At 40.0% G+C, this 25,217-nt stretch overlaps 1 protein-coding gene across 4 annotated transcripts in view; it reads left to right on the top strand.

Moving 5' to 3' along the window:
* tmem131l (transmembrane 131 like) overlaps positions 1–25,217 on the top strand; it is a 143,718-nt gene that overhangs the window by 66,628 nt on the left and 51,873 nt on the right. For all 4 annotated transcript variants that reach the window (XM_067991802.1, XM_067991812.1, XM_067991821.1 and 1 more), the window contains exons 4-7: positions 10,308–10,373; positions 15,348–15,471; positions 22,360–22,476; positions 24,045–24,155. In XM_067991802.1, the coding sequence (XP_067847903.1) occupies positions 10,308–10,373; positions 15,348–15,471; positions 22,360–22,476; positions 24,045–24,155 (418 nt within the window). The remainder of the gene's footprint in view (positions 1–10,307; positions 10,374–15,347; positions 15,472–22,359; positions 22,477–24,044; positions 24,156–25,217) is intronic.

Here is a 25,217-nt window from a genome sequence, read left to right as displayed (position 1 = left end):
AAGTAAACATAGTATGTAGGAGGAAACTTGTAATGTTTGCAAATGCTGTACCTCTGGCCAGACAAGTTCCTATAGAGCTTAATTGCTTCCTAGACACCTTTTTTTTGTATTTCTCATCACCTGCTTTCTGGTGTTAAGCCAGTTTTCAATCTAGCCAGCTATCTTGCCATTAATTCTATGAATCATTGTCTTGCATTGAGTTCTGATTTCTGGATGCACCTAACTTGGAAATGTAGGAAACTTTTATGTAGAAATGTGACAATCCTTGGTCAACAATTCCAAGAATCACATCACTGGAGCAACCAAATTGCAAGGGTAACTGAAGCCTAACCGCTGACTTTTCAGCCCTCATAAAAGAAACATACTTTTAAATAACCACATTGTGTATAATAAAAACCGGTTCTGTTGTTGTGTAATCAACTAATGTTATAACTTCTGGATGTTGGCAAACTTTCATCATTCAGAACTATTGTGTATTTCACTGAGCTTTGGCAGTGGCCAAAGCTTAAACTTCTGGTTAATTATTTACAAACACAAAAGAATACTTGTCAAAGTTCATTATGGATTTCATTTGACAATCCAAGCCTGGCTCAGAATAAAATAGTAAACCATTTTAATTTATAGTTTTTAGTTCCAAATTCTATCCAAAAATAATTTGATAACTCATATAGTAAAAGATGTCTCTAACTTCTCTCCTTTTGCACCTTTCCTAGCATAAATACCGCTATTCCATTGTTAGGCGGTGCACAAGAGTGCAGTGGGAAGGTGGATGAATCTGATTTCCCCCCCCCCCCCCCCCCTCCCAACCTCTGGAGAAATGTGCAGATTTCAACTCAGCACCTCCCTTGTTTGCTCAGCCATGGTCTCCTGTCCTTGGCATAATGAAAGAACCTGCTTTCTATAGTGCCTTTTACAAGCTCAGGAAGTCCCAAGGTGCTTTTACAGCTACTGAATTGCTTCTGAAGTGTGTAGCCACTTGTTATTGCAAGCAATATACTGCACTGCCTATCAGCATCTTTGACTTTTCAATTGTTAGATGTATATTTATGGCACTACATCATTTTTTAATGTTGTGTGCTTTTTCCAATATGACATACTGTTCCCCCCGCCCCCCCCCCCCCACCAATATTTTGTAGTTTTTAGCTGCCAATTAAACATTTTGTAAAGTTAATGTTGGAGATAAAATTAGTAGTACACAACATTGTGTAAAATGTTAAACTGAATGTGGTATTTTCTTTATCAGTGTGTGCTGGTTCAATCCCAAAGTCATCTGCTTCCCATGAAAGTAACTTCTTATCAACTGATGCTTTGACATCCATCCAAAGAAGTTGCCCTATTGAACATCTTTCATATACAGAAAAATAGCAAGGTTTCTTGTAATTGTAGAGCACACAAGATTATCAATTCCACCTATATGCAGTCTTGTTACAAGAGAAATACAATTTTTTTTAAAGAAGGAAAAATGCTGATAGGATTGTTTACTGTGGCATAAAAATTGTATGTACAAGGAGGTGTTTAGATTAGTTTGTATTGAATAACGCTTGATCAATTTACTTATTTGGTTATTTTCCTAATATTTACTTGTTTGCATTTTATGTGCACTTATGACATTGCATTTTTCTGTCCAAGAACATAAGGTGAAGCATAGGGTGGTGGGAAGAGAATCTGAATGTAAATTTGCTGGCGATCTAATTCAACAGATTTCTAAAAAAAAATTGCTGTTGCTACCAAAACATGCTATTTAAAATCAGGTTAGTGAGGTGTGAAATCCTTTTTTTTCAAACTGGAGAATTTACTTAATGTACACATGGTTTATATTCCATTGTTAATGCAAATGATATCTGTCATTGTAGCTTTTAAGACAGCTGACATGATTGAAGCCCTGCAGCTTAGTTCACAAATGGGTCTGTCTAGATTTGGTCCACACTTGTTCGTTGGAGAGTCTTGCTCTGTTGGTTATTGTAATAGTAAACCTAGGAGTTTTGCAGTTGCATTCTGTCAAATTTGATGATCGGTGAAAACTATATTGTTGATCTTACAATATGAATTAGCAGAGCCCTTTTGAGCAGGATGATAGATGGCTAGCATAGAATTTCAAACAACTGATGGACTGAACGTGTACACAAGAGTTGTGCTTGTCTGGTTTGTGCAAGTCAGTAGAACTCCTGAGATTAAAATGATTACCTTGTTAAATTTGTCTAGTGTTGTGGAATTTTAATTTTGTTTGGTTGCCATTTTTAGCACAGTGAGCAGTATGACATAGAAACATAGAAAATAGGAGCAGGAGTAGGCCATTTGGCCCTTCGAGCCTGCTCTGCCATTCAGTATGATCATGGCTGATCCTCTATCTCAATACCATATTCCCGTGCTCTCCCCATATCCCTTGATGCCTTTTGTGTCCAGAAATCTATCTAACTCCTTCTTAAATATATTCAGTGACTTGGCCTCCACAGCCTTCTGTGGTAGAGCATTCCACAGTTTCACCACCCTCTGAGTGAAGAAATTTCTCTTCATCTCAATCCTAAATGTCCTACCCCCGTATCTTGAGACTGTGATCCCTCGTTCTAGACCCCCCAGCCAGGGGAAACATCCTCCCTGCATCCAGTCTGTCTAGCCCTTTCAGAATTTTATATGTTTCAATGAGATCCCCTCTCATTCTTCTAAACTCGAGTGAATACAGGCCGAGTCGACCCACTCTCTCCTCATATGACAGTCCTGCCATCCCAGGAATCAGTCTGGTGAACCTTTGCTGCATTCCCTCTATGGCAAGTATATCCTTTCTTGGGTAAGGAGACCAAAACTGCATACAATACTCCAGGTGTGGTCTCACCAAGGCTGTAGGTGAAAGGGTAATACGCTTGCAACCTGAAGGTGTATTATAGGATTTAGGGCAGCAGATTATTGGGAGATAGATGGTTTCTTACTGGCCATAAAATTTAGAAGCTTAGAATTTTACCGAAGAGAGGAAGGCCGTTCACAACCTACCTGCACCAACTCTCTGGGAAAAGCCATGCATTTAGTTCTGTTCCCTGCCCTTTTCATTATTTCTTTTTTAAGTTTTTCTTCTTTCAAAATATTTATTCACTTTTCTGCTAAAAGCTTAACCTACTAACTTTTGTCTTCCTGAAGATGCTCACAGTTTAGCTCACAGTTAACCACACTACCTATTTTTGTGTTCTCTGCAAATTTTGAAATTGTGCCCCTAAACCAGAGTCCAGACTGACTGCTGAGGAACATAAGTGTTTATATTCCTCCAGTTTGAAAACATCCATTAACCACTACTGTTTTCTGTTCTCTAGTTAACTTTAATACGACGTACTGTTTCATTTGATCAACAAGCCTTCTGAGGGGCACCATATCGAATACCTTTTTTGAAAATCTTTATACTGAGCCTCCCCCTGCATTTCACTTAGCAATTTGTTCCATTATTTCCATTATTTTCTCAAAGAACTCTTAAAATAGTCAGATATGTCTTGCTGACTACAGATCTGCGCTTGCTTTCCTTAATTAACCCATGTCTTTCTAAGTGTATATTCATTTTAATTCTGCTGCCATATCCTAACATACACCAAGTCCCTTTCACCTATCCACCCCATGCCTGCTGACATACGTTGGCTTCTGGTTCGGCAACGCCACGATTTAAAAATTCCCATCCTTGTTTTCAAATACCTCCAAGGCCTCGCCCCTCCCTATCTCTGTAACCTCCTCCAGCCCTTCAACCCTCCGAGATCTCTGCGCTCCTCCAATTCTTGCCTCTTGCGCATCCCCAATTTTCATCACTCCACCATTGGTGGCCGTGCCTTCAGCTGCCTAGGCCCTAAGTTCTGGAATTCCCTCCCTAAACCTCTCCGCCTCTCTACCCCTCTCTCTTCCTTTAAGACGCTCCTTAAAACCCACCTCTTTGCCTAAGTTTTTGGTTGTCTGTCCTAATATCTCCTTATGTGGCACGGTGTCAAACTTTGATAGCATTCCTGTGAAGCGCCTTGGAACGTTTTACTAGGTTAAAGGTGCTATATAAATACAAGTTGTTTTATTATGGCCTCTAAAAGCTTAACCAGTGTTCATGCTAGGTTGACTAGTCTGTGGTTATCTAGTAGCTTAAGCCTTTTTTCCATCTCGGAGAGGTTTTACATTGACAACCCTCCAGTCCTCAGTTTCTATATTCAAGGATGTCTGAAAGATTGTAGTCAGAGCCTCTGCTATTTCCACTCTGAATTGCTCAGCATTCTAGGATGTATGCCATCAGAGACCCCGGTGCCTTTTCCAATTGGGTTCCACCAATCTTTTCAGAACTACTACTTTATCTATAGTTACATCATTCCAATTTGAGTACAATTAGATAGTGATTGGTGGTGTCCCATAAGGATCTGTGCTGGGGTCTCAACTATTCACTGTATTTATTAATGACTTGGCTAACACAATAGAGAGCCATAGGATCCAAGCTTGCCGATGACAAAGATTGGTGGCATCGTTGGTGTAGATGGGAGCATAATATTACAAAGAGACATTGATAGATTAGGTGAGTGGGCAAAACTGTGGCTGATGGATTTCAACTTGGCTAAGTGTGAGGTCATCCAATTTGGACCAAAATAGGATAGATCTGGGTACTTTTTAAATGGTGAAAAACTAGGAACAATGGAGGTCCAAAGAGATTAAGGGATCCTTGTACATAGAGCACTAAAATGTAGCAGTCAGGTACAAAAAATAATCAAAAAGGCTAATGGAATGTTAGTCTTTATAATTAGAGGGCTAGAATATAAAGGGGAGGAAGTTTTGCTACACCGTACAGCCCTGGTTAGACCGCATCTGGAGTATTGTGTACAGTTCTGGGCAGCGCACCTTAGGATATATTGGCCTCGGAAGGAGTGTGCACAGATTCACCAGAATGTTAGAATTTTGAAAGGAATCAATAGGGTAGATAGAAACTTTTTCTGCTGGTGGGGGAGTCTAGGACAAGCGGACATAACCTTAAAATCGGAGCCAGGCCATTCAGGAGAGAAGTTAGGAAACATTTCTCTGCTGAAAGGGTGGTAGAAGCATGGAACTCTCTTCCACAAAAAGCAGTAGATACTAGCTCAATTAATAATTTTAAATCTGAGATCGATAGATTTTTTGCTAGCCAAGGGTATTAAGGGATATGGAGCAGGCTTGAGGGGCTGAATGGCCTACTCCTGTTCCTATATTCCTAATTGCTCCATCTCCCCCTCTTGTACTCTTTCATTCCCACTACCACACTTTTTTAAAAAAAACCTGAGGCGAAACACTCACTTCGTATCTGTCATTCCTTCATCCACCATGGGGAGATTTTATTTTTCATCTCTAATCTGCCCAGCCTTTTCTAAAAGTATTATGTGCTTATAAAATCATTTAATATTTCAGTTTGTTACATACCAGTATTTCTTTATACCCCTTTTAGTCTTTCTGTTTTTTTTTTGCTGCCTCTTTATATGTTCGGTACTTTGCTTGATTTTGTTTTTTGTATGTCTCTTTAAATTTCATTTTAATTTCTGTACTCAAACAAGGAATTCCAGCTTTTGCTGTACCCCCCCCCCCAACTTGCTGCTTGTGGGAATTTGTGCATTATTCATCTCCAACTTTAAGGTTTTCCATTGTTAGTCCACTGTCTTATCTGCCAGTTTTTCTTTCCAATTTATCTGGACTAGTTCCCTTTCAATCTTGAAATTTCCCAATACCTGACTGCAAAGTATTTCTTAAAGATCTTACAGAAATTGCATTGCACTCACTTATCCTCTTTTGTGGCTGGCCCTGTGCACCAGTGATATGAGGGTTTTTTTTTATTCATTCATGGGATGTGGGTGTTGCTGGCAAGGCTAGCATTTATTGCCCTTGAGAAGGTGGTGGTGAGCTGCCTTCTTGAACCGCTGCATTCCGTGTGGCAAAGGTTCTCCCACAGTACTGTTAGGAAGGGAGTTCCAGGATTTTGACCCAGCGACGATGAAGGAACGGCGATCTATTTCCAAGTCAGGATGGTGTGTGACTTTGAGGGGAACGTGCAGATGGTGGTGTTCTCATGTGCCTGCTGCCCTTGTCCTTCTAGGTGGTAGAGATGGCGGGTTTGGGAGGTGCTGTCGAAGAATCCTTGGTGAGTTGTTGCAGTGTATCTTGTAGATGGTACACACTGCAGCCACGGTGTGCCGATGGTGGAGGGAGTGAATGTTTAAGGTGGTAGATGGGATGCCAATCAAGCGGGCTGCTTTGTCCTGGATGGTGGTGAGCTTCTTGAGTGTTGGAGCTGCACTCATCCAGGCAAGTGGAGAGTATTCCATCACACTCCTGACTTGTGCCTTGTAGATGGTGGAAAGGCTTTGCTGAGTCAGGAGGTGAGTCACTCGCTGCAGGATACCCAGCCACTGACCTGCTCTTGTAGCCACAATATTTGTGTGGCTGGTCCAGTTAAGTTTCTGGTCAATGGTAATCCCCAAGATATTGGTGGGGATTCAGCTATGATATTGCTGTTGAATGTCAAGGGGAGGTGGTTAGACTCTCTTGTTGGAGATGGTCATTGCCTGGCACTTGTATGGCGTGAATGTTACTTGCCATTTATCAGCTCAAGCCTGGATGTTGTCCAGGTCTTGCTGTATGCGGGCTCGGACTGCTTCATTATTTGAGGGGTTGCGCATGGAACTGAACACTGTGCAATCATCAGTGAATATCCCCAATTCTGACCTTATGGTGGAGGGAAGGTCGTTGATGAAGCAGCTGAAGATGGTTGGGCCTAGGACACTGCCCTGAGGAACTCTTGCAGCAATGTCCTGGGGCTGAGATAATTGGCCTCCAACAACCACTACCATCTTCCTTTGTGCCAGCAATGACTTGAGCCACTGGAGAGTTTTCTCCCTGATTCCCATTGACATTGATTGTAACCCTGCCCGCTCAGTGTAAACTGGGGGGTGGGCGGTTAACATCGCCTGGGAGACTTATCTGCCAACGTCGTGCTCCCTTCCCGCAGTCTTCCATTTTGATCTGCTTTTCTGAACAGGCACGAAAGACACCCACCAGAAACTGCCAGGGTCCTTTTTTAAATATGCAAATCGGGCTGCGTTGATGTCATTGGGGCCTGTCTGGTATTTTGACCAGTGGCCTGAGTGGGGAAGTGGCCAGAAGAGGTCCAAATAGGCATGTTTTGTAAACTTTTTTACTTTCCTTATGGGACCAGGAGGAGCAGGAGTGATCCTCTGGGCCCCACAAGGGCTCCTGTCACCCCGATCACAAGGCCCTCCCGATACCCCCTCACCTGACTGCCATTGTGCCGCTTCCCGCCAGTTTCAGGTGGACAACTAAATGGCGGGGGCGGGGGGTGGGGGGGTAATAATGCAGATGAGGCCTGAGTGTTGAAATCCCCTGGGCCTCAGACTGTTGATCAGGATGGTTTGCTGCCTGCCTTGGCCCCAGCCATTCTGATTCCCACCCTGAGTTAAAATTGGGACAATGGTGTGCACACTGACTGCCTCTGCTGGCTTGAAACTGGGCCCAGTCTGAATTAGGTATTCCTGTAAAATTAATACTTTATATTTATAGCTATTACCCTGGAGTGATCAGAGGGGGATTGTCTATTCTTGAAATTCAGATGACTGTATACAGTACCATTTGAGATTTGTTCTTGCTGTTTGGCACTGAAGTCTCTAAGTTAGGTAGGGACTTCAATCCATTATTAATTTTTGTGGAGTACAGCTATATTGTCTAGATTTCTGGAATGGTTCTTCAACTGCTTTGTAAACCATGTTTAACAAAGCTGTAATGCCCCAAATATAAATTAGTTTACTCTAATATACTTAAATTATCATTCCACAATTATGCTGTAAATACTGAGCCATAATGCTCAATATTTGTGTGGTAATTTGTTAACCAATATTTATTAAATTGTCAAATCAGGAATTTATAGATGCATTGTCTAGTATTGCCAAATTATTGCACATTGGCAACAGTTCACTTCACTTGAGTATGAGGGAGAGCTGCTTTGTTGGAGGAGCTATCTTTCAGATGAGTCTTTAAAATCAATGTCCAATTTGCCTGTTCAGGTGAATGTAAAAGACCCCATTGCATTGGGAAGCAGAGCAGGAGCAGCAAGTTTTCCGTGTCCTAGCCAACATTCCTCCCTCAACCAACCCCACCATGACAGATTATCTGGTCATGCATCTCATCACAGTTTGACTTGGATAGAGAGCTATTTGACCATGAAGGGCATCACAGCCAAGCCTAGTTATGTCTCCAGGTGGTCATGCCTGTACATTTTCTGGCAGGAGCCACTAGATGGTGATCTAGTGGGAACTCTGAGTGACTCTTTCCTCCTCCTTCTCCCCCTGCCCCCCCACGACCCACCCCAGGGGCACTAAGACCTATTGTTAAATATTTGTATTCATGTATATATGACAGTGTTTGAGAGTGTGCTCGTGAAGTATAATGTGCTGTATACATGGCTTGTCATCTGGATTTGAGCACACAGGAATGGTAATGTGGCTGTCATGGGCTCAACTGATTCCCATTTTCAGAATAATCAGTCTGAGAACTGTACATGATTCTGCTAAATAGCAATAGAAAATGTTCCTAACTAATGTTAATGCATAGCAAGCCCATAAGTTTATAAAATGATGTATTGCTTAGTTAAATGTTTATAGTATCATCAAAAATATCACTTACAATGGTGTAATTTTTTTAGCATTGAAATTGTGCTAAATGTTCAGTACTTAGATTAGTGCAAAAGTGCTAGTGTATTGAGGCTACTAAATTTAGGATTGCTAAATTAATATTGAAAATATGTTATGGCTTGCCCACTTTACCTTTGCGCTTTGGTGGTAAGATGCAGGGCAATGAAATCAGAAATTTGATATAACATTTTTGTGACGTGTGGAAAACTATTAGTGGTACTACTGGTGTGAAAATTGTGCTGTAAACCAAAGTGAGTTGGACCACAAAATATGAGTCACTCAAAATGTGCAGTATTTAAAATGCTGCTGCTAAGTCTTACCTCTTGGGTATTAAACCCTCAACATACTCGGCATGTTATTTTAGAGGGACGTCGGTCAACAAACCGTAAAAATAAAAAAGCACTTTTTAAAAAACTTTTGAAAATAAGGTTTCTTTGTAGACAGTGATATCTGTAACAGAGGTTTTGAGCAGGTTAACCACAGTCCTTTCAGCTGTGGCAAATTAAAAATGGCATGTTAATGTATATTATGCAATATCAGCATGTCTTTTTCCAAAATTATATTTCCTGCATTGCTTTACCCAATTATCTGTGCTTTACTACCTGAAGCATTCAAATCACACCAGTCCATATGTGAAATGAATAATCCTTATATAAAAATGGCGGGAATAATACAAGAACATACTTTGTTAAACATCTTTCTAAGTGTGCGGTGGCTACATTCTGCAGCTCAGATGCATGGGTGCATTAAGGCTTGCAGAATTGATTATGAAGCAAATGCATGTTGCTGAGCTAGTATTTTCATACCTTAAATCAAATGCTGTGCATCCATCCACTGAAGTATGAAAACTAGCCAGTTTAGTCACTTGCAAAATATTTCCCACAGACCAACGTCCTTCCTTTGTGCACTGAAAAGTTTAATTGAATACTGATTATGGGCAGAGATTGAGTGTTTGTAAATCTTTTTACCTTTGTATTCCTGGAGCATGTAAAATATTATGAGGCCACTTTGAAAGTCAGCAGCAATGCACATCTGGTACTGTGGGATTATCAGTTACTGCTGTGCCCTGTAGAATTGATTGCAGAGTAAATTACAATTTGGAAACAACTATACTTATACTGAAAGTGCTGATGTAACTCATGGTCGGTATGAATTTTAAAACCAAGCTCAGCTTTATGGAGGTGACTGCCTCATTACTTTGTCTGTTGTGCAGTCATAGTCACCAGTTGTATCATGTAAAGCAGTCTTCGGTATTCCTCTATATTAATCTTCCTTCCCTTTTCTCCCCAAAGCCTAATTAAACTGGCTGTTCTTGGTGATTTTTTTTTTGTTACCAATTTTTTTGTTTCTGGGAAATGTGAGGGCCAATTTTAACAGTTTGATATGTTGTCATACTGAAACCTGCTAAATGTTTGATGCATTGCAAGGGCATTTGAACTTGTGGAATACGGTGTTCCTCTTGCATTGTGTAAGGACAGTTGACAGCTCCAGCAAAGCAGTGCCCTTGGGTTATATTGACTAAATGCTGCTTTATATACTGAGCATCTATGGCATTGGCGAGTTGGACTCGACATGCAAGGAAAAGCATTTATGCCATTAATTGTCTACAATTTTACTTTTTTTCACTTTCATCTCTTTCAGCTCAGCAAACGGGCCTAGTACAGGCACCTTGCATTTTCAGCCTCTACTGCTGGATTTTGGTACACAGTAAGTGCTTTTATTAATAGTCATAATGTCTCTAATACTGCTGTAGGCCAGGAGAAGTAGAGTAGATGCTGTCTGCAGTGTCTTCAGGTAAAATATAGTTTGAGTGAGAAACCAGTTATAAAAGGAGTGGATTCTGTTGTGAGGGAGGTATAATTGATAAATGTTGCAATCATGGTTTACTTTATCCATGTATTGCTTGGTTTAATCCCAGATTTAAAATAGTCATTGTTGCCTTTTATATTATGGTGCTCCTTCAAGAAGTGGTTCTGTAATATTGCCTGCAATAACCGGAAAAGATGGTGGAGGCCTCTTTCTCTAGCATTTATATTGCTGCAGGAAGTGTCATTGCCTTTGGAAATTTGCCCCTTTAGGTTGGGTCTTGGAGCCTCTTGATACTAAGGGTTGCCTCATTTGCCTTACAATGCTGCTGAAGCTGAGGCTGCCACCAATGGCAGTGCAGATAAGGGATTAATTTCATATTAAGACATTTTATCAGTGAGGGAGGAAAAATACCTACCTAGTAGTGATGTGAAAATCAGCCTCAGTTCAGGTTTTAAACTGCACCAATGAACATCTTTTCAGTCTTGGGTTTTATAATTTTTTTTTGTAATGTATTATATGCCAATAACTGTTATGGAAATGGATTCAAGATGAGTAAATTCCTCTAGATTTTAAATCTCTGTGGTTGTGAACATTTTTTTGCTAAAATATTCATTGTAAGTAATTCACAAAATGTTTGATTTGTCTAAAACAGTTATGATTCATTTATATGCAGAAATAACATGTTTCATAGGGAGACCAAAATTGTCCATATGCTAATTTGGAAGGAATCTCAAATCAGTTAATTTTGTTTCAGCACAACTTTTTGTGTGGAGGGGGGGTGCTGAGGAAACAGGAAAGAGAGAGAATGTTTATATAAATTAACCCATAAATGCATTGTATAAATAATCAATTACATGGTTAAAATGGGATATATATCTTTTGTGAATTATAATTATATCATGTTAATAATTCAGTTTCATCCTTGACCTAGATTGGTTACAATCAGCCTTTTCTTTTAAATTAAGTTGAGCTTAATTGGTGTGTAAAACTTTCAAAAATGCAAGTTCTAGCATGCACTAATTATTCGACTTTCTTTCAGCTGCTGTATCATTTTTTTTTTACATAGTTTGTTTTATGTATCTAATTTTTAAAATACTTGTTTTTAATTAAATTATTTGGTTATCCTCACACTTGTTTTACTTTGGTAATTTTTACAGTAATTCCACAATTCAATGTAGCAAGTATTTTTGATTCACAAAGTTCCTTGCACAAATTTTGGGTTTTAATACTAGATATTCTCAGGTTCAACATTATCAGTCACTCCCATAAGTGGACCTCGCGTCACCCTGTGATCTGAAGTGCTCCTTTTTCTGCCAAAGATCTAGTTAAACGATAACATGACTCGGCGAACATAACACAGAACCCTTACTCCATATACTAGCTACTGAAATATAACAAGTGCTACCACGTGAATTATTTTCTCTTTACACAAGAATAATCACTCTTCAGAGACAAGGTACAGGTTTTGACCAGTAACTTGTTTATTGACATAAAATGCACCATGAACAGTATACAGTTCATACAACGCGACCACAAATTCTCCTACACTCCTCAGTTTATGAAACCAATTAGCGACACTTGCTTTCTCTCTAAAAGTGGGCTCTATGGTAGAGAACTTTTCTAACTTAACCCTTCAAAGTTAAGCTGGTTCAGACTTTTAATAATACCAACAGCTCTTTTCTGCTGGCCACAAAACCACAGACGTCTCTGACTAAGAGAATGCTCCTTAAGCCAGTCAGTTAGGATGCCCGTCCACTGATCTGAGAATCATAGAGGGCTTCAGACTGAGGCCTGCCTGTAGAACTATGGGTAGACAATATACCTTTTCATGATTTAATCAAACCAGAATGGCTGTTACCAATATTGAATGAAGACAATCTTTTATTGATGGTGTAAGATGTTTATCAGTAAAAGTGAGGATTCTAGCTACTGACCCCTAGGGGTTTCCCATTCTTGACAGCTTCAGTAACTTCCATATAAACAGCATCGATGCAGCATGTTTAACTAATTACCACTTCAGAACACCATTGTGAGCCTAAATGAACATTTAGGCTGTGGGATTAGTGTTTGGGGGAAAAAAGATACTGTATGGAGTTAACCCCTTACATACTGAATCTAGCAGTATAGCGATATGTAATCCAACATAGGCAATCCAAGCCCATAAAAAAAAAATCAATTTTGCCTCATTTTTGCTGCAATAGAATCAGGGTACTTAAATACAAAACTTTACTTTTATGTTAAGTTTACATTTTGTAAAGTGTTCTCATGCCATCTTTGTGCCTCCCCTGCATCACAAACCGCTACCAGATTGAGCATGTGAGGGACGATGATCTATTTTTATTTCCACTCTTCCCCTCAAAGTCTCTCCACTGTCTTTGAGAGTTAACTATTTGAGAAATCATGAAGAAATTCTTCAGGCTAACACTCCATGCAACAAAGATTTGTTCAAAGCTTATTTGCCATTGAATAATCAAATTATTCTTGACATTTCTCGGAATTGTTTGGAACAGTTTTTCATTTTGTTTGCATTGCTGTATTACCATATGTGCGGCCTACATAAAGCGAAGAATGAAATAAAATCATACTCTCTTGTTTGCTACAAGGTATTTTTTAAAAATTGCTAACATTGTTGAAAATTTCTACGGCTTATTGAAATGGTTCATGCTGAAGAAAGCCAGTAGAACAAAATACGTTATACTTCAAATTCAGATGACTGAAATTGCAAAGCAATAATGTCGATTATACAAATGCATTGATTTATCTTGCATAAAATATTAACTACTGCTTTCACGCTCTTAGGTTGGAGATCTGAGTATATAGTCTGTTGGAGCTTACTTTTTTTCACAGTGCAGCAGTAAGGGAGTACTGCACTCTTGGAGGTGTGGTCTTTCGGATGAGCCGTTAAACCAAGACCCAGTCTGTCTGCTCAGGTGGATGGAAAAATATCTCGTGGCACTATGGAGTGACTTCGTCAACATTTATCCCACAACCACACCTAAAACAGATTATCTGGTCATTTATCTCATTGCTGTTTGTGGGACTTTGATGTACACATCTTGGATTCTGTATTTGCCTACATTACGGCAGTGATTACACTTCAAATTGGCTGCAAAGTACTTTGGGACATCCCGAGGACGTGAAATGTGCTATAAAAATCTACGTTTTTTTTTAACATCACCGACTTGTCTATTATAGGAATTGAAAACTATTATACTGCTATTTTTCCTGTGTTTTGTAACTACTGAGAGATTGTTTCAGGTCACTTTTAAAAATTGAAGCACGGTAGAATGTAATTATGTTTATGATACAACAAGCCTTTTATGACACTTGGGATGAGGGGAAGCAGTATAATTTTCAACTTCGCTGCCTGGGCAGTAACCTAGTGGAACGTATCACCTGCCTGTTGTAGATCTTGCCTGATTTTCATTCCATTGATATCAATAGAACGAAAATCGGACAGGTTCTACAACGGACAGCCGATCCACTTTGTGCATTGTATCTTTATCTTTTTGTCTGCCATTGATGGGTTGTGGTCACTGGGCAGCCTAGGATGATACTGGGATTTCTTTTCTCTGTGCTGAAATCAGGAACTACAAGTAGGGTGACCCACTGCCATGAACCATGTCACACACTCTCTGCTTCACATGGGGTGACACGTGTGTGAACCATTTCCTACTCTGCTTCACATGGGGTGCCACGTGTGTGAACCATTTCCTACTCTTTCACATGGGGTGCCACATGTGTGAACCATTTCCTACACTCCACTTCATGTGGGGTGCCACATGTGTGTGAACCACATGTGTGTGAACCATTTCCTACATTCTCTGCTTCACATGTGGGGGTGACCCACTAATGTAAATCACGTGCTACACTGTGCTTCATGTGGGGGAGACCCACGGGTGTGACCCATATCCTACACACTCTGCTTCACGTAGGGGAGACCCATGGATGTGAACAATGTCCCACACAGTCCGCTTCACATGCAAGGGTGTCTCATGGGTGTGAACCATGTGCTACACACTGCTCAGCATATGGTAGTGACACATGAGTGTGAACCATGTCCTACACACTCTGCTTCACATGCACTTTTTTGACATTTTTATACTCTGTATGGCACAATCTGGAAGTTCTCAATTTTAAAGAAAAATTAAGTTTAAAGTGACATATTTTGGGTAAATTTTTTCTTTTGAAGGGGCAAAATAGAAATGTGGGTGGCAAAAACTGCAACCATTTTCAAAACATACCCGATCAAGCGAGTGTTTGTGAACAAAGGATGAAGGTAGTTAGTGATATTGTAATTTTGAAATGGGTAGCCTTTTTAAATGCTTGTCAATATGTGTTGTAACTTTCGGCCCTGTGACATTAACTGAATATGGTGGCTACTTTCCGTCTCTCATTTGTGGAGCTTGTCCTCCTGGAGTTTGTCTTTGAAGAAAAGTCTCAGTGGACTCTTGGAATTTCTCCTAAACTAGTTAGGCTTCAGTAAAGGACTATTAAAGCTAGTCTTGTTTTTCTTGGTACAACTTTTTAAAACATTTTTAATGTAGCAAATCAGGATGTTATGTTAGAAAATAACATTAATTTTCATCAGACACTTAACTGCTTCAGGTTTACATTTTTAGTATTGCTATGGACCTTAGTAAATTGAGATTAAAACATTAGACAAATTAAAGAAAGAACTTGCCTTTCCTGACCTCAAACCTCCCAAAGCACTTCACAGCCAGTGAAGTAATTTTGAAGTGTAATCACAGTTGTAATGTAGGGAAATGTGGCAACCAGTAGAGTAATGTTATGATATGTATCTTGTTGCTGTATGCTGGACCAAATACCTAACTTTAATCAGTTCCTTATTTTGCTTTTTCTTGTCACTAGGCCAGTGGGGCAGCCCAGAGTTGAAGAGTTTTATATACAGAATCCTAGCTGGGAGTTGCCAGTCACATTGGTTTCAATGTTTACGTTGAGTAGACATTTTCATCTACCTCCTGTAGATAGCATGGTAAGTATTCACAAGCCTGCAGACAGTCAGCTTAAGCAAGTGGTGATACCCCTAACTTTGGATGCCAATGTTTTGATGTGAAAATTAATATCCATATTGGCAGTGCTTATTCATTAGCCAAAAAAAGCCTCGTGATGTTGAGTAGATATAACTATTTCTAGCTTTTCAAAATTATATTGAAGGCTTACTGATATTTGTATGTAATGGTTTAAAGGAGCTGCTTATTTTAATAACTCATTATAGACTGCAGTTTTTAAAATCAAAAAATCAGTTGAAAGTGCAGCCTACATGAGAGTTAATTTCTTTTTCCTGGGGGACGGTTACATGCAGGGGTGACCTGTGCATCAGTCAGCGCGACAGCATTAACTGCTCTGCTGTTACTAAAAACAGCATTTTGACTCATTCAGTAATTATTGAATAGTTAACGGGATGAAAAGAGTTTGACTTCCTTGAATTATTCCTTATGAGTGCTAAATACATAGCATGTTTGCTACTTTGCAGCTTTTGGGGGCCAAAAGTTTGCAGCAGTATAGCTTATTCCCATTCTCTAGGTCTTCAGTATGTAATTTAAATGCATAGAGGATACATAGCATGTAAGCATGAAATAGATTTTTAAAAACCATCATAAACAACTTGCAACTGTTCTGTAGAAAGTTGCAAAAATGGATCACAGTTTTGATTAGTACCTAACATCCTTCACATTTAAAAAAAAAGTTTCTAGTGAAGATGATGCCAGATGTACCCCATTGCAATAATACGTAGTTATGAAAGAAGTCTGTTATCCTATTCAATGCACGTTGTAAAGCTCTTCATAAACCACGTATTAGAAATGCTTCCTGTAAATTTCAGTAACATGAAAATGGTTTTGACCACCTCTTCCCCCAACCCAGCTGAGTTCTTGCTATCCATTGCATAAAGCAATTGGCAGGAAGCTTTCTAATAGCTGGTTCCAAGCATCATTTATCGAGGCTCGGGAGCTTCTCAATTCTGCTGTTTGCAAATGTGCATGTGATGAAGGGAGACCAAGGATCCAATCTTATCCTCACTTGAGGATGGCTAATCAATACCAATCAGGAGCAGGAATTTTTCTCCCCCTTCGTCGTCCTGGAATACCCAGATAAGAAACCGGGTAGGCAACTGATCGCAGATTCTGTCCACTACTCCTTTTAACCACCTCCTTGGAGTTATACAAGCAAAATCTTTGACTTATTCCCTTGGTGGCATGGATGAAATTGGTATTGATATGAAGAATTGTGGACATGCATGACCCAATTGTGGACATGCATGACCCAATTAATTGCACTACTAAGTTTCTGTGTTGTTCCTTGCCCTTCTCTTCCCTTCCACATAGACATTTTAATGTAAAGAATCTAATTGATTTTCTTATGTAATTTTCTTCTATTTATGATTTCTCCACATTGCCTCTAAATTCTATATTACAGTAATAGCCTTATGTGGTTTAATTTAGTCAATCACAGAACTAAGTATTCACACTGCAAATTATTCATAGAAATTTACGGCCATTCGGCCCATCGTGTCTGTGCCAGCCGAAAAAGAGCTATCCAACCTGGTCCCACTTTCCAGCTTTTGGTCCATAGCCTTGTAGGTTATGGCACTTCAAGTGCACATCCAAGTACTTTTTAAATGTGATGAGGGTTTCTGCCTCCACCACCCTTTCAGGCAGTGAGTTCCAGACCCCACTGCCCTCTGAGTGAAAAAAGTTCTCAACTCTCCTCTAATCCTTCTACCAATTACTTCAAATCCATGCCCCCTGGTTATTGCTGCTAAGGGAAATAGGCCCTTCCTATTCTGTGATCTAAGATATTCTTATCTATTTGCAAAGCCATGTGATCATCTAATCTGGCAGTTTGGTTATGAAGTTCAGTACAGTACGGCCGCATACGTGATTCCAGGATGATATGTTGCCTCCCTGATGCCAGGGTCAAGGATGTCACTGAGCGGCTGCAGAACATTCTGGTGGGAGAAGGTGAACATCCAGAGGTCGTGGTCCATATCTGTACCAACGACATAGGTAGAAAGAGGGATGAGGTCCTGCAGACAGATTTTAAGGGAAAGAGATTAAGAAGCAGAACCTCAAAGGTAGTAATCTCCAGATTACTGCCGGTGCCATGCACTAGTGAGTATAGAAATAGGAGAATAGAGCAAATGAATGTGCGGCTGGAGGGATGGTGCAGGAGGGAGGGCTTTAGATTCCTGGGGCATTGGGACCGGTTCTGGGGGAGATGAGACCTGTACAAGCCAGGTGAGTTGCACCTCGACAGGGTCGAGACAGATATCCTCGCGGGGAGGTTTACTAGTGCTGTTGGGGAGGGTTTAAACTAGCTTGGCAGGGGGATGGGAACCTGAGTATAGATTCAGAAAGGAGAGAAGCAGAGCTGGAAATGGAAGGCAGAAAATGAATGTAAGTTTGGAAGGCAGAGGAAACAAAGGTTAGAAACTAGACAACAAAGGAGTTTGGCAGTGCTTAATGGTATATACCTCAATGCAAAGAGTCTAGTGAATAAATCAGATGAGCTAAGGGCACAGATAGACACGCAGAAGTACGATATCTTAGTTAATAATGAAACATGGCTTAAAGTGGGGCAGGAATGGCAGCTCAACGTTCCTGGTTACAGGGTTTTCCGACGAGATACATAGGGGGTTTAAAAAGGAGGGGGTGGCAATATCAGTTGAAGAAACAATTAAGGCTGTGCGGAGCGATGCTATGTTAGAAGAATCATCAAATGAGGCCATGTGGGTTGAACTGAAGAACAAAAAAGGGGCAATCGTACTTCTGGGAGTGTATTAGAGACCCCAAACAGTCAGGGGGATAGAAGAGCAAATATATAGGCAAATTTATGAAGTGCAAAAACAATAGGGCAGTAATAGGGGATTTCAACTACCCTGATATTAACTGGGATACAATCAGTGCAAAATGTATAGAGGGTGCAGTATTCTTAAATTGCATTCCGGAGAACTTTTTATCCAATACGTAGCAAGCCTAACAAGACGGGGGGTTGGGGGGCAGTTCTGGATTTAGTTTTAGGGAATGAAGCTGGGCAGGTGGAAGGAGTATCAGTGGGAGAGCATTTTGATGGTAGTGATCATAATTCAGTTAGATTTAGCGTAGTTATGGAAAAGGACAAAGAACAGGAGTAAAAGTTCGAAATTGGGAAAAGGCCAATTTTACTAAGCTGAGAAGTGATTTAGCAAAAGTGGACTGGAAACAGCTACTTGAAGGTAAATCAATGTCTGAGCAATGGGAGGAATTCAAGGGGGAGATTCAAGCGGTTCAGAGTAAATATGTTCCAACAAAGAAAAGGGGTGGGACTGCCAAATCTAGAGCCCCTTGGATGACGAGCATACAAGGTAAAATAAGGCAAAAAAGGGAAGCTTATGTCAGACACCGAGAGCTCAATACTGCAGAAAGCCTAGAGGAGTATAGAAAGTGCAAGGGTGAAATTAAAAAGGAAATTATGAAAGCAAACAGAGGGCATGAAAAAATACTGGCAAATAAAATTAAGGAAAACCCAAAAATGTTATTTAAATACATAGAGCAAGAGGATAACTAAGGAAAGAGTAGTCGGGCCTATTAGAGACCAAAAAGGCGGAAGATGTGGGTATGGTTCTTAATGAATACTTTGGGTCTGTCTTCACAAAAGAGGGGGACGATGCAGAGATTGTAGTTGAGGAGGAGGAGGAGGAGGAGCATGAAATATTGGATGGAATAAACATAGTAGAGAGGAAGTATTAATGGGTTTAGCATCTTCGAAAGTAGATAAATCGCCATCCCCGGATGAAATATATCCCAAGCTGCTAAGAGAAGCAAGGGAAGAAATAGCGGAGGCTCCGACCGTCATTTTCCGATCCTCCCTGGCTACAGGCGTGGTGCCAGAGGATTGGAGGACTGCTAACGTTGTACCGTTGTTTAAAAAGGGAGAGAGGCTAGTCAGTCCAACCTCGGTGGTGGGCAAATTATTGGAGTCAATTCTGAGGGACAGGATAAATAGTCATTCAGAAAGGCACGGGGGTTAATCAAGGGCAGTCAGCATGGATTTGTTAAGGGAAGGTCGAGTCTGACTAACTTGATTGAGTTTTTTGAGGAGGTAACAAGGAGGGTCGATAAGGGTAACGCGCTTGATGTAATGTACATGGATTCTAGCAAGGCTTTTGACAAGGACCCACATAGCAGACTGGTCAAAAAAGTAAAAGCCCATGGGATCCAAGGGAAAGTGGCTAGTTGGATCCAAAATTAGCTCAATGACAGGAAGAAAAGGGTAATGGTTGACGTGTGTTTTCGCGACTGGAAGGCTGTTTCCAGTGGGGTTCTGCGAGGCTCAGTACTAGGTCCCTTGTTTTTTGTGGTATATATTAATGATTTGGATTGAATGTGGGGGGCTTGATCATGAAGTTTGCAGATGATACAAAAATTGGCCATGTGGTTGATAGTGAGGAGGAAAGCTGTAGACTGCAGGAAGATATCAATGGACTGGTCAGGTGGGCAAAAAAGTTGCAAATGGAATTCAGTCTGGAAAAGTGAGAGGTAATGCATTTGGGGAGGGCAAACAAGACAAGGGAGTGCACAATAAATGGAAGGGTACTGATAGGCAGAGAGGAACAAAGATACCTCGGAGTGCATGTCCACAGATCCCTGAAGGTAGCAGGACAGGTAGATAAGGTGGTTTAAAAAGGCATTTATTAGCCGAGGCATAGAATATAAGAGCAGGGAGGTTATGCTCGAACTGTATAAAACATTGGTTAGGCCACAGCTTGAATACTGTGCATAGTTCTGGTCACCATATTACAGGAAAGATGTGACTGCACTGGAGAGGAGGTTTACGAGGATGTTGCCAGGGCTGGAGAATTTTAGCTGTGAGGAAAGATTGGATAGGCTGGGTTTGTTTTCTTTGGGATAAAGGAGGCTATGGGGAGATTTAATTGAGGTGTATAAAATTATGAGGGGTGTAGATAGTGGATAAGGAAGGAAGGACCTATTTTCCTTAGCAGTGGGGTTAGTGACCAGGGGGCATAGATTTAAAGTAATTGGTAGAAGGATTAGAGGGGAGCTGAGGAGAAATCTTTTCACCCAGAGGGTGGTGGGGATCTGGTACTCACTGCCTGAAAGGGTGGTAGAGGCAGAAACTCTCAACTTATTTAAAAAGTACTTGGATGTGCATTTGAAGTGCCATAACCTACAGGGCTACAGACCAAGTGCTGGAAAGTGGGATTAAGCTGGATAGCTCCTTTTCGACCAGCACGGACACGATGGGCCAAATGGCCTCCTTCTGTGCCATAACTTTCTATGATTCTATGATACACAGTGAAAGCTGTGAAGCATCAGACAGATGAATTATAATTTTCAACCTTTGATCTCTGTCTATCTTGGTCTCTGTTTCCCCGCCCCGTTGAAAGATGACAAACCAGCTACAAGTAATAGTTTCTATTTTTGCTTGTTAGTACTTCTCAAAAAAGGTAAATGTGTTGTGTGACCTGCATAAACTGCTAAATGGGTCTTTATATTTAATTGCTTCCTTTTGGGCACTGTAAGAACCAAGCATTGTTAATATACAACCTTGTTTTTAAAGTATCCATTCTATAATTTTTTTGAAGAATTAAATAAATTAAACCTAGAGAGAATGTACACACTTAAACACAACTAACTAAGATTCATTAAATTTCTCTCATCTTGATTATTGGATTTCTGTTGCTTTGATTTTGTTTAGACTAACCCGTGTGAAATATATTTTCATATTTTTCTGGTTCATTAATGTCAATCCCATTGAGTTAAATAGGGGCTTGTATACAGTTTCCATGAGAAATATTGTGTCTAGCACTTGGTATTCAGGGTACTCGTCTCATACATGCCTGGACTGAAGCTTTTTTAATTAATTACATTTGCATTTTTTGATAGCTTAATTTTCATTGACGTTAAACATTAGGACACTACTAGCTACTGAAAAGCATAACGCTTTTTGAGGTTGTCTCTCTGAAGGGAAGCTTTTTTAATTGCCAAAATCTTTTTTTTGTACCTTACATGATTTGACTTTGTTCAAGTTTTTACTTGTAGGAGCTTCGTTTTCTGTGATACGGTTGGTGGAAATTGTGTGATGTGCCTTCAATGTGCTGGTGTCTGCAAGGGCTGTAAAATTGCCTTTGCATATTTTTTAATGCCCTAATATCCTGAGAACATTTTTCTTTTGGGGAGGGGGCATTGCCAGCTGTGACTCTTATGCCAGTGCATGTTGTATACCAGCTTTTACTATGACAATCCACTGGGAAACATTTATGAAGATTTAATTGTGACACAACTTCCTGAGCAATGCAGGATTGGTGCATAGGAACATGGCCACAGTTTTGCAGCTAAAGAAAATCCAAACATGATTACTTCCTGAAAAGCCAGACGTCTCAAGACTGTACAGTCGAGTGCAGAACATGGCCTGATTTTAGGGCCTAAAACAATAAATCTGTTTTATAATTGTGGAGCTTTGCATGTGCTGAGTTTGTGATCCTAAACAAACTTTTTGATGTTGGAAACATGTCATGTATTGGGTAGCTCCTGTGTTGGAAAATAAGTTGAATTGTTCTTCTAAAAGTTTTCAAAAACCTATTCCTTAAGGTGTCTACTATTGACAGTAGCTTAAGAAGGGGGATATTTGGAGTGAACATAACAAAAATTGTAATCTATTGGTGTAAGATGTTGGTGAAATAATGGTCTTTCATTCTGCTGTATTTTTAATAATTGCAGGTATGGCAAAACCACATTAGCAACATTTAAATTATGCATTAAGTGTAACTGGTAGTGCACAGGAGACAAAAGTAATATATAGACTGGAATCATGCTTCCGAGACCTTTTGCTAACAGTACTTGTTTTTTCTTCTCTCCTCCAGGTAATTCCAGCAGGAGGAAAAATTCTATTTCGAATTGTCTTCCTACCCACACAAGAAGGCAATGTACAGAATTCTTTATTTATAAATACTTCTACCCACGGGACTCTTTCATATCAGGTTGGTGTATGGGCTTATTTCTGGAGCACACTCTTCGAAAATCCCCTTGCAAAATGCACACAACAGGTACAGGTGTATCTGCTGTATTTTACAGTATCATAATGCGTAGCCAAAAAAGGTGCATACTTTGTGCTCAATTTTGTACTGCATTTCAAAGTACAGTCGTTTTATTGTAGTGAGGAGGCAATTAAGAAGCAGAGCTAGTAAGTAAATGAAGACCTGGGTAGTCAAATAGTTTACTTCACTTACCTTCAGCCTAATGGAGTCTGTGTACAAGTCAATTGGTAAATGTAGTTTAGATTTCATGCAGTTCTGCCCATTGTCACTCGTACCCGTTGGCAGTTTGCCAAGTTTGCTCATTTAGATTCACAGTTGCTCACAAGACCTTTTATACTCTCCCCTCTTTCTCTCTTCTCTCCTCCTTTCCCCCCCCCCCCCCCCCCCCAAAACTTGTTTTCATCTGGACTTATTTTTGTATTCGCTGAATTGCTATATTGATAAATGGAAGATTATATATGTAAAATGATACTGCTGTATATTATAATTATTTTAAATGCAGCCCATAGAGTGATTAGAATGTGGAACTTGCTACCACAAGGAGTCGTGGAGGCGACTAGCGTCGATGCATTTACGGGGAAGCTTGATAAACACGAGGGAGGAAGAAATAGAAGGTTATGTTGACAGGGTTAGAAGAAGGAGGGTAGGAGGAGGCTCGTGTGGTGCATAAACACCTGTTGGGCTGAATGGCCTGTTTCTGTGTAATTCTATAATATTTTCACTTTTTCATTCACACAACTGGACAATTCAGGGCACTCGGTTAAAAGTAAAATGGGTTTAAGCGGCATTGAGACATGCAGATGAAAAAGCATAAACTCTGATTCATTCAGTCAGTATTGAGTTTGTTGAACCAGAATAGTGATAGAGACACAACAGCTGGCTTCAGTGCCCTGTAGTTCAGCGTGAGAAAAATCACCACGTTCCTGCTTATGATGATCAGTGGTCCTTGCTGGAAAATAAGTGTATGCAAATGTGAGGTGAAATTGTAGTGCTTCCATGAAGGAATATTTATTTGCAATTTAAGTTGATGTGTAAAGAGCAGTCGTATTACATGAGATACTAGAGGACAGCTGTTACAGGAATTGTACACTGAGAGTTGGTGCCTTTGGGAGAGGAGGGAAGAAATTTTGATGGGGAAAGGAGGTTAATAACATTTCAAACTGCTGCTTATTTAAATAGCCAATATATGAGAAGTGAAGGAAAGAGAAAAGCTGTATTATTCCATTAATTATTTATGTTACCCCCTTATTCTCATTTTAAATGATTGAATACATAGACTTGGCTAACCGGTGAGTTTAAGATCTTCAATTACTTTTAAGTTGGCCTCTCAGAAAATCCCTCGTTTTGTTTAAAATTTGGTGAATGTAATCTACAGATTGAATATATATCCTGGCATGCAGGTTTATCTCTTTTTTATCTCTAAATAAAGGATTAGAGAATGAGCTGAGTGAAGGGAAATCACACTTGTATAATTTGGTGTAATGCTGAATTGTCCTTTTTGTTTTTTTAAGATGTTTGGTGTTGGAGTTTCCAGTACCCAGGTGGTAATGGATGATCAACATTACTCGGATGACAATGTCATATTTTTTCCACATATCCAAAATGTTCAATTAACATATCAGGTTGGTGCACATCTACCATCCCAAAGGCTGTCGAAAGCTTGAATAATTTTGTATAATCTAAATCAAAAGCATTAGGATAAATCTTTGGCTGTATATTATTTCTTCATTGTCCATTGCTTACTGAAGTTCTTATTTTGATGTACTGAAATTGCTAGTATGCCCTCTAGCGGAAACTAATTCTCCATGTGATGAGCCCTGATGCCCCATTGAGTGCCATCTAGCTTACCCAGTACTCTTGGGAACCCTGTCACTTGTTAGAAATTCTGTGCTATGACCAGCTGATGCCTGCTTTCCACAGGGAAAGTTATGAAGGTGTTGCCCTTTGCAAATAGTGTATTAGGCACTTATTTAAGGCATCTATGGAAAGCAGACTGGATAATTTGACAAATATCTGTTGCGGTGGCTTTGAAAGGTCTGATGGCAAAAAAGCTGTGAGAAGAGCTGTCTCTGTGATAGAAGTAGACTTCAGATTAACCTGGAGGTGATATGTAACTCTGTGATAGCCTTCCTTGTGTAGCAAAGATAGGTCTCTGTTGAGATGGCCAGGTAACATTGTCTGGGTCTTTAAATGCAGGTGTAAGAACAGTGGGACTTCGTGCTTCCGGTGTAGTCGCATCTGTCTTTGTCCCCTTGTAAACTCATCTTCCTCATCTAAATCCTGGAGCACAATTGGAATTCGCTCTGAGCAACTTGCTCCAAATTATTCTACAGTTGCAAGCAAGCATACTGTAGAAAAATGATTGGGAAATCAGTCTTGCAATACTAAAATTCTACCCTTTGCCACAAGAGAAATTAATGCAGTAAGGAAATGTGGCAAAGACAAATGCTTAGTGAAAATCTTTAAAACCTGATAGTCAGCATTAAGAAACCTATTTTTTTGGGACAAACCAGCTAGGGGGCAGAGCTGGTGAGAAGAATGTAAAATCTGGTGTGAGCCCAATTTGAATTGATTCCCTAATTCGAATTGGGTTGGTGCTGGGTTACAGTGTGGCCTAGTTATGTCTCCCAGCTTTCTTTGCTTAAGAGTATTGGTGTAGTCGAACTTCCACAGGGATTTTCCCG

The sequence above is a fragment of the Heptranchias perlo genome, chromosome 1 (assembly GCF_035084215.1).
Source record: "Heptranchias perlo isolate sHepPer1 chromosome 1, sHepPer1.hap1, whole genome shotgun sequence".
Classification (NCBI taxonomy): domain Eukaryota; kingdom Metazoa; phylum Chordata; class Chondrichthyes; order Hexanchiformes; family Hexanchidae; genus Heptranchias; species Heptranchias perlo.
The sequence above is the reverse complement of the archived record's forward strand: the minus strand, read 5'-3'. Positions and strand labels throughout refer to the sequence as shown.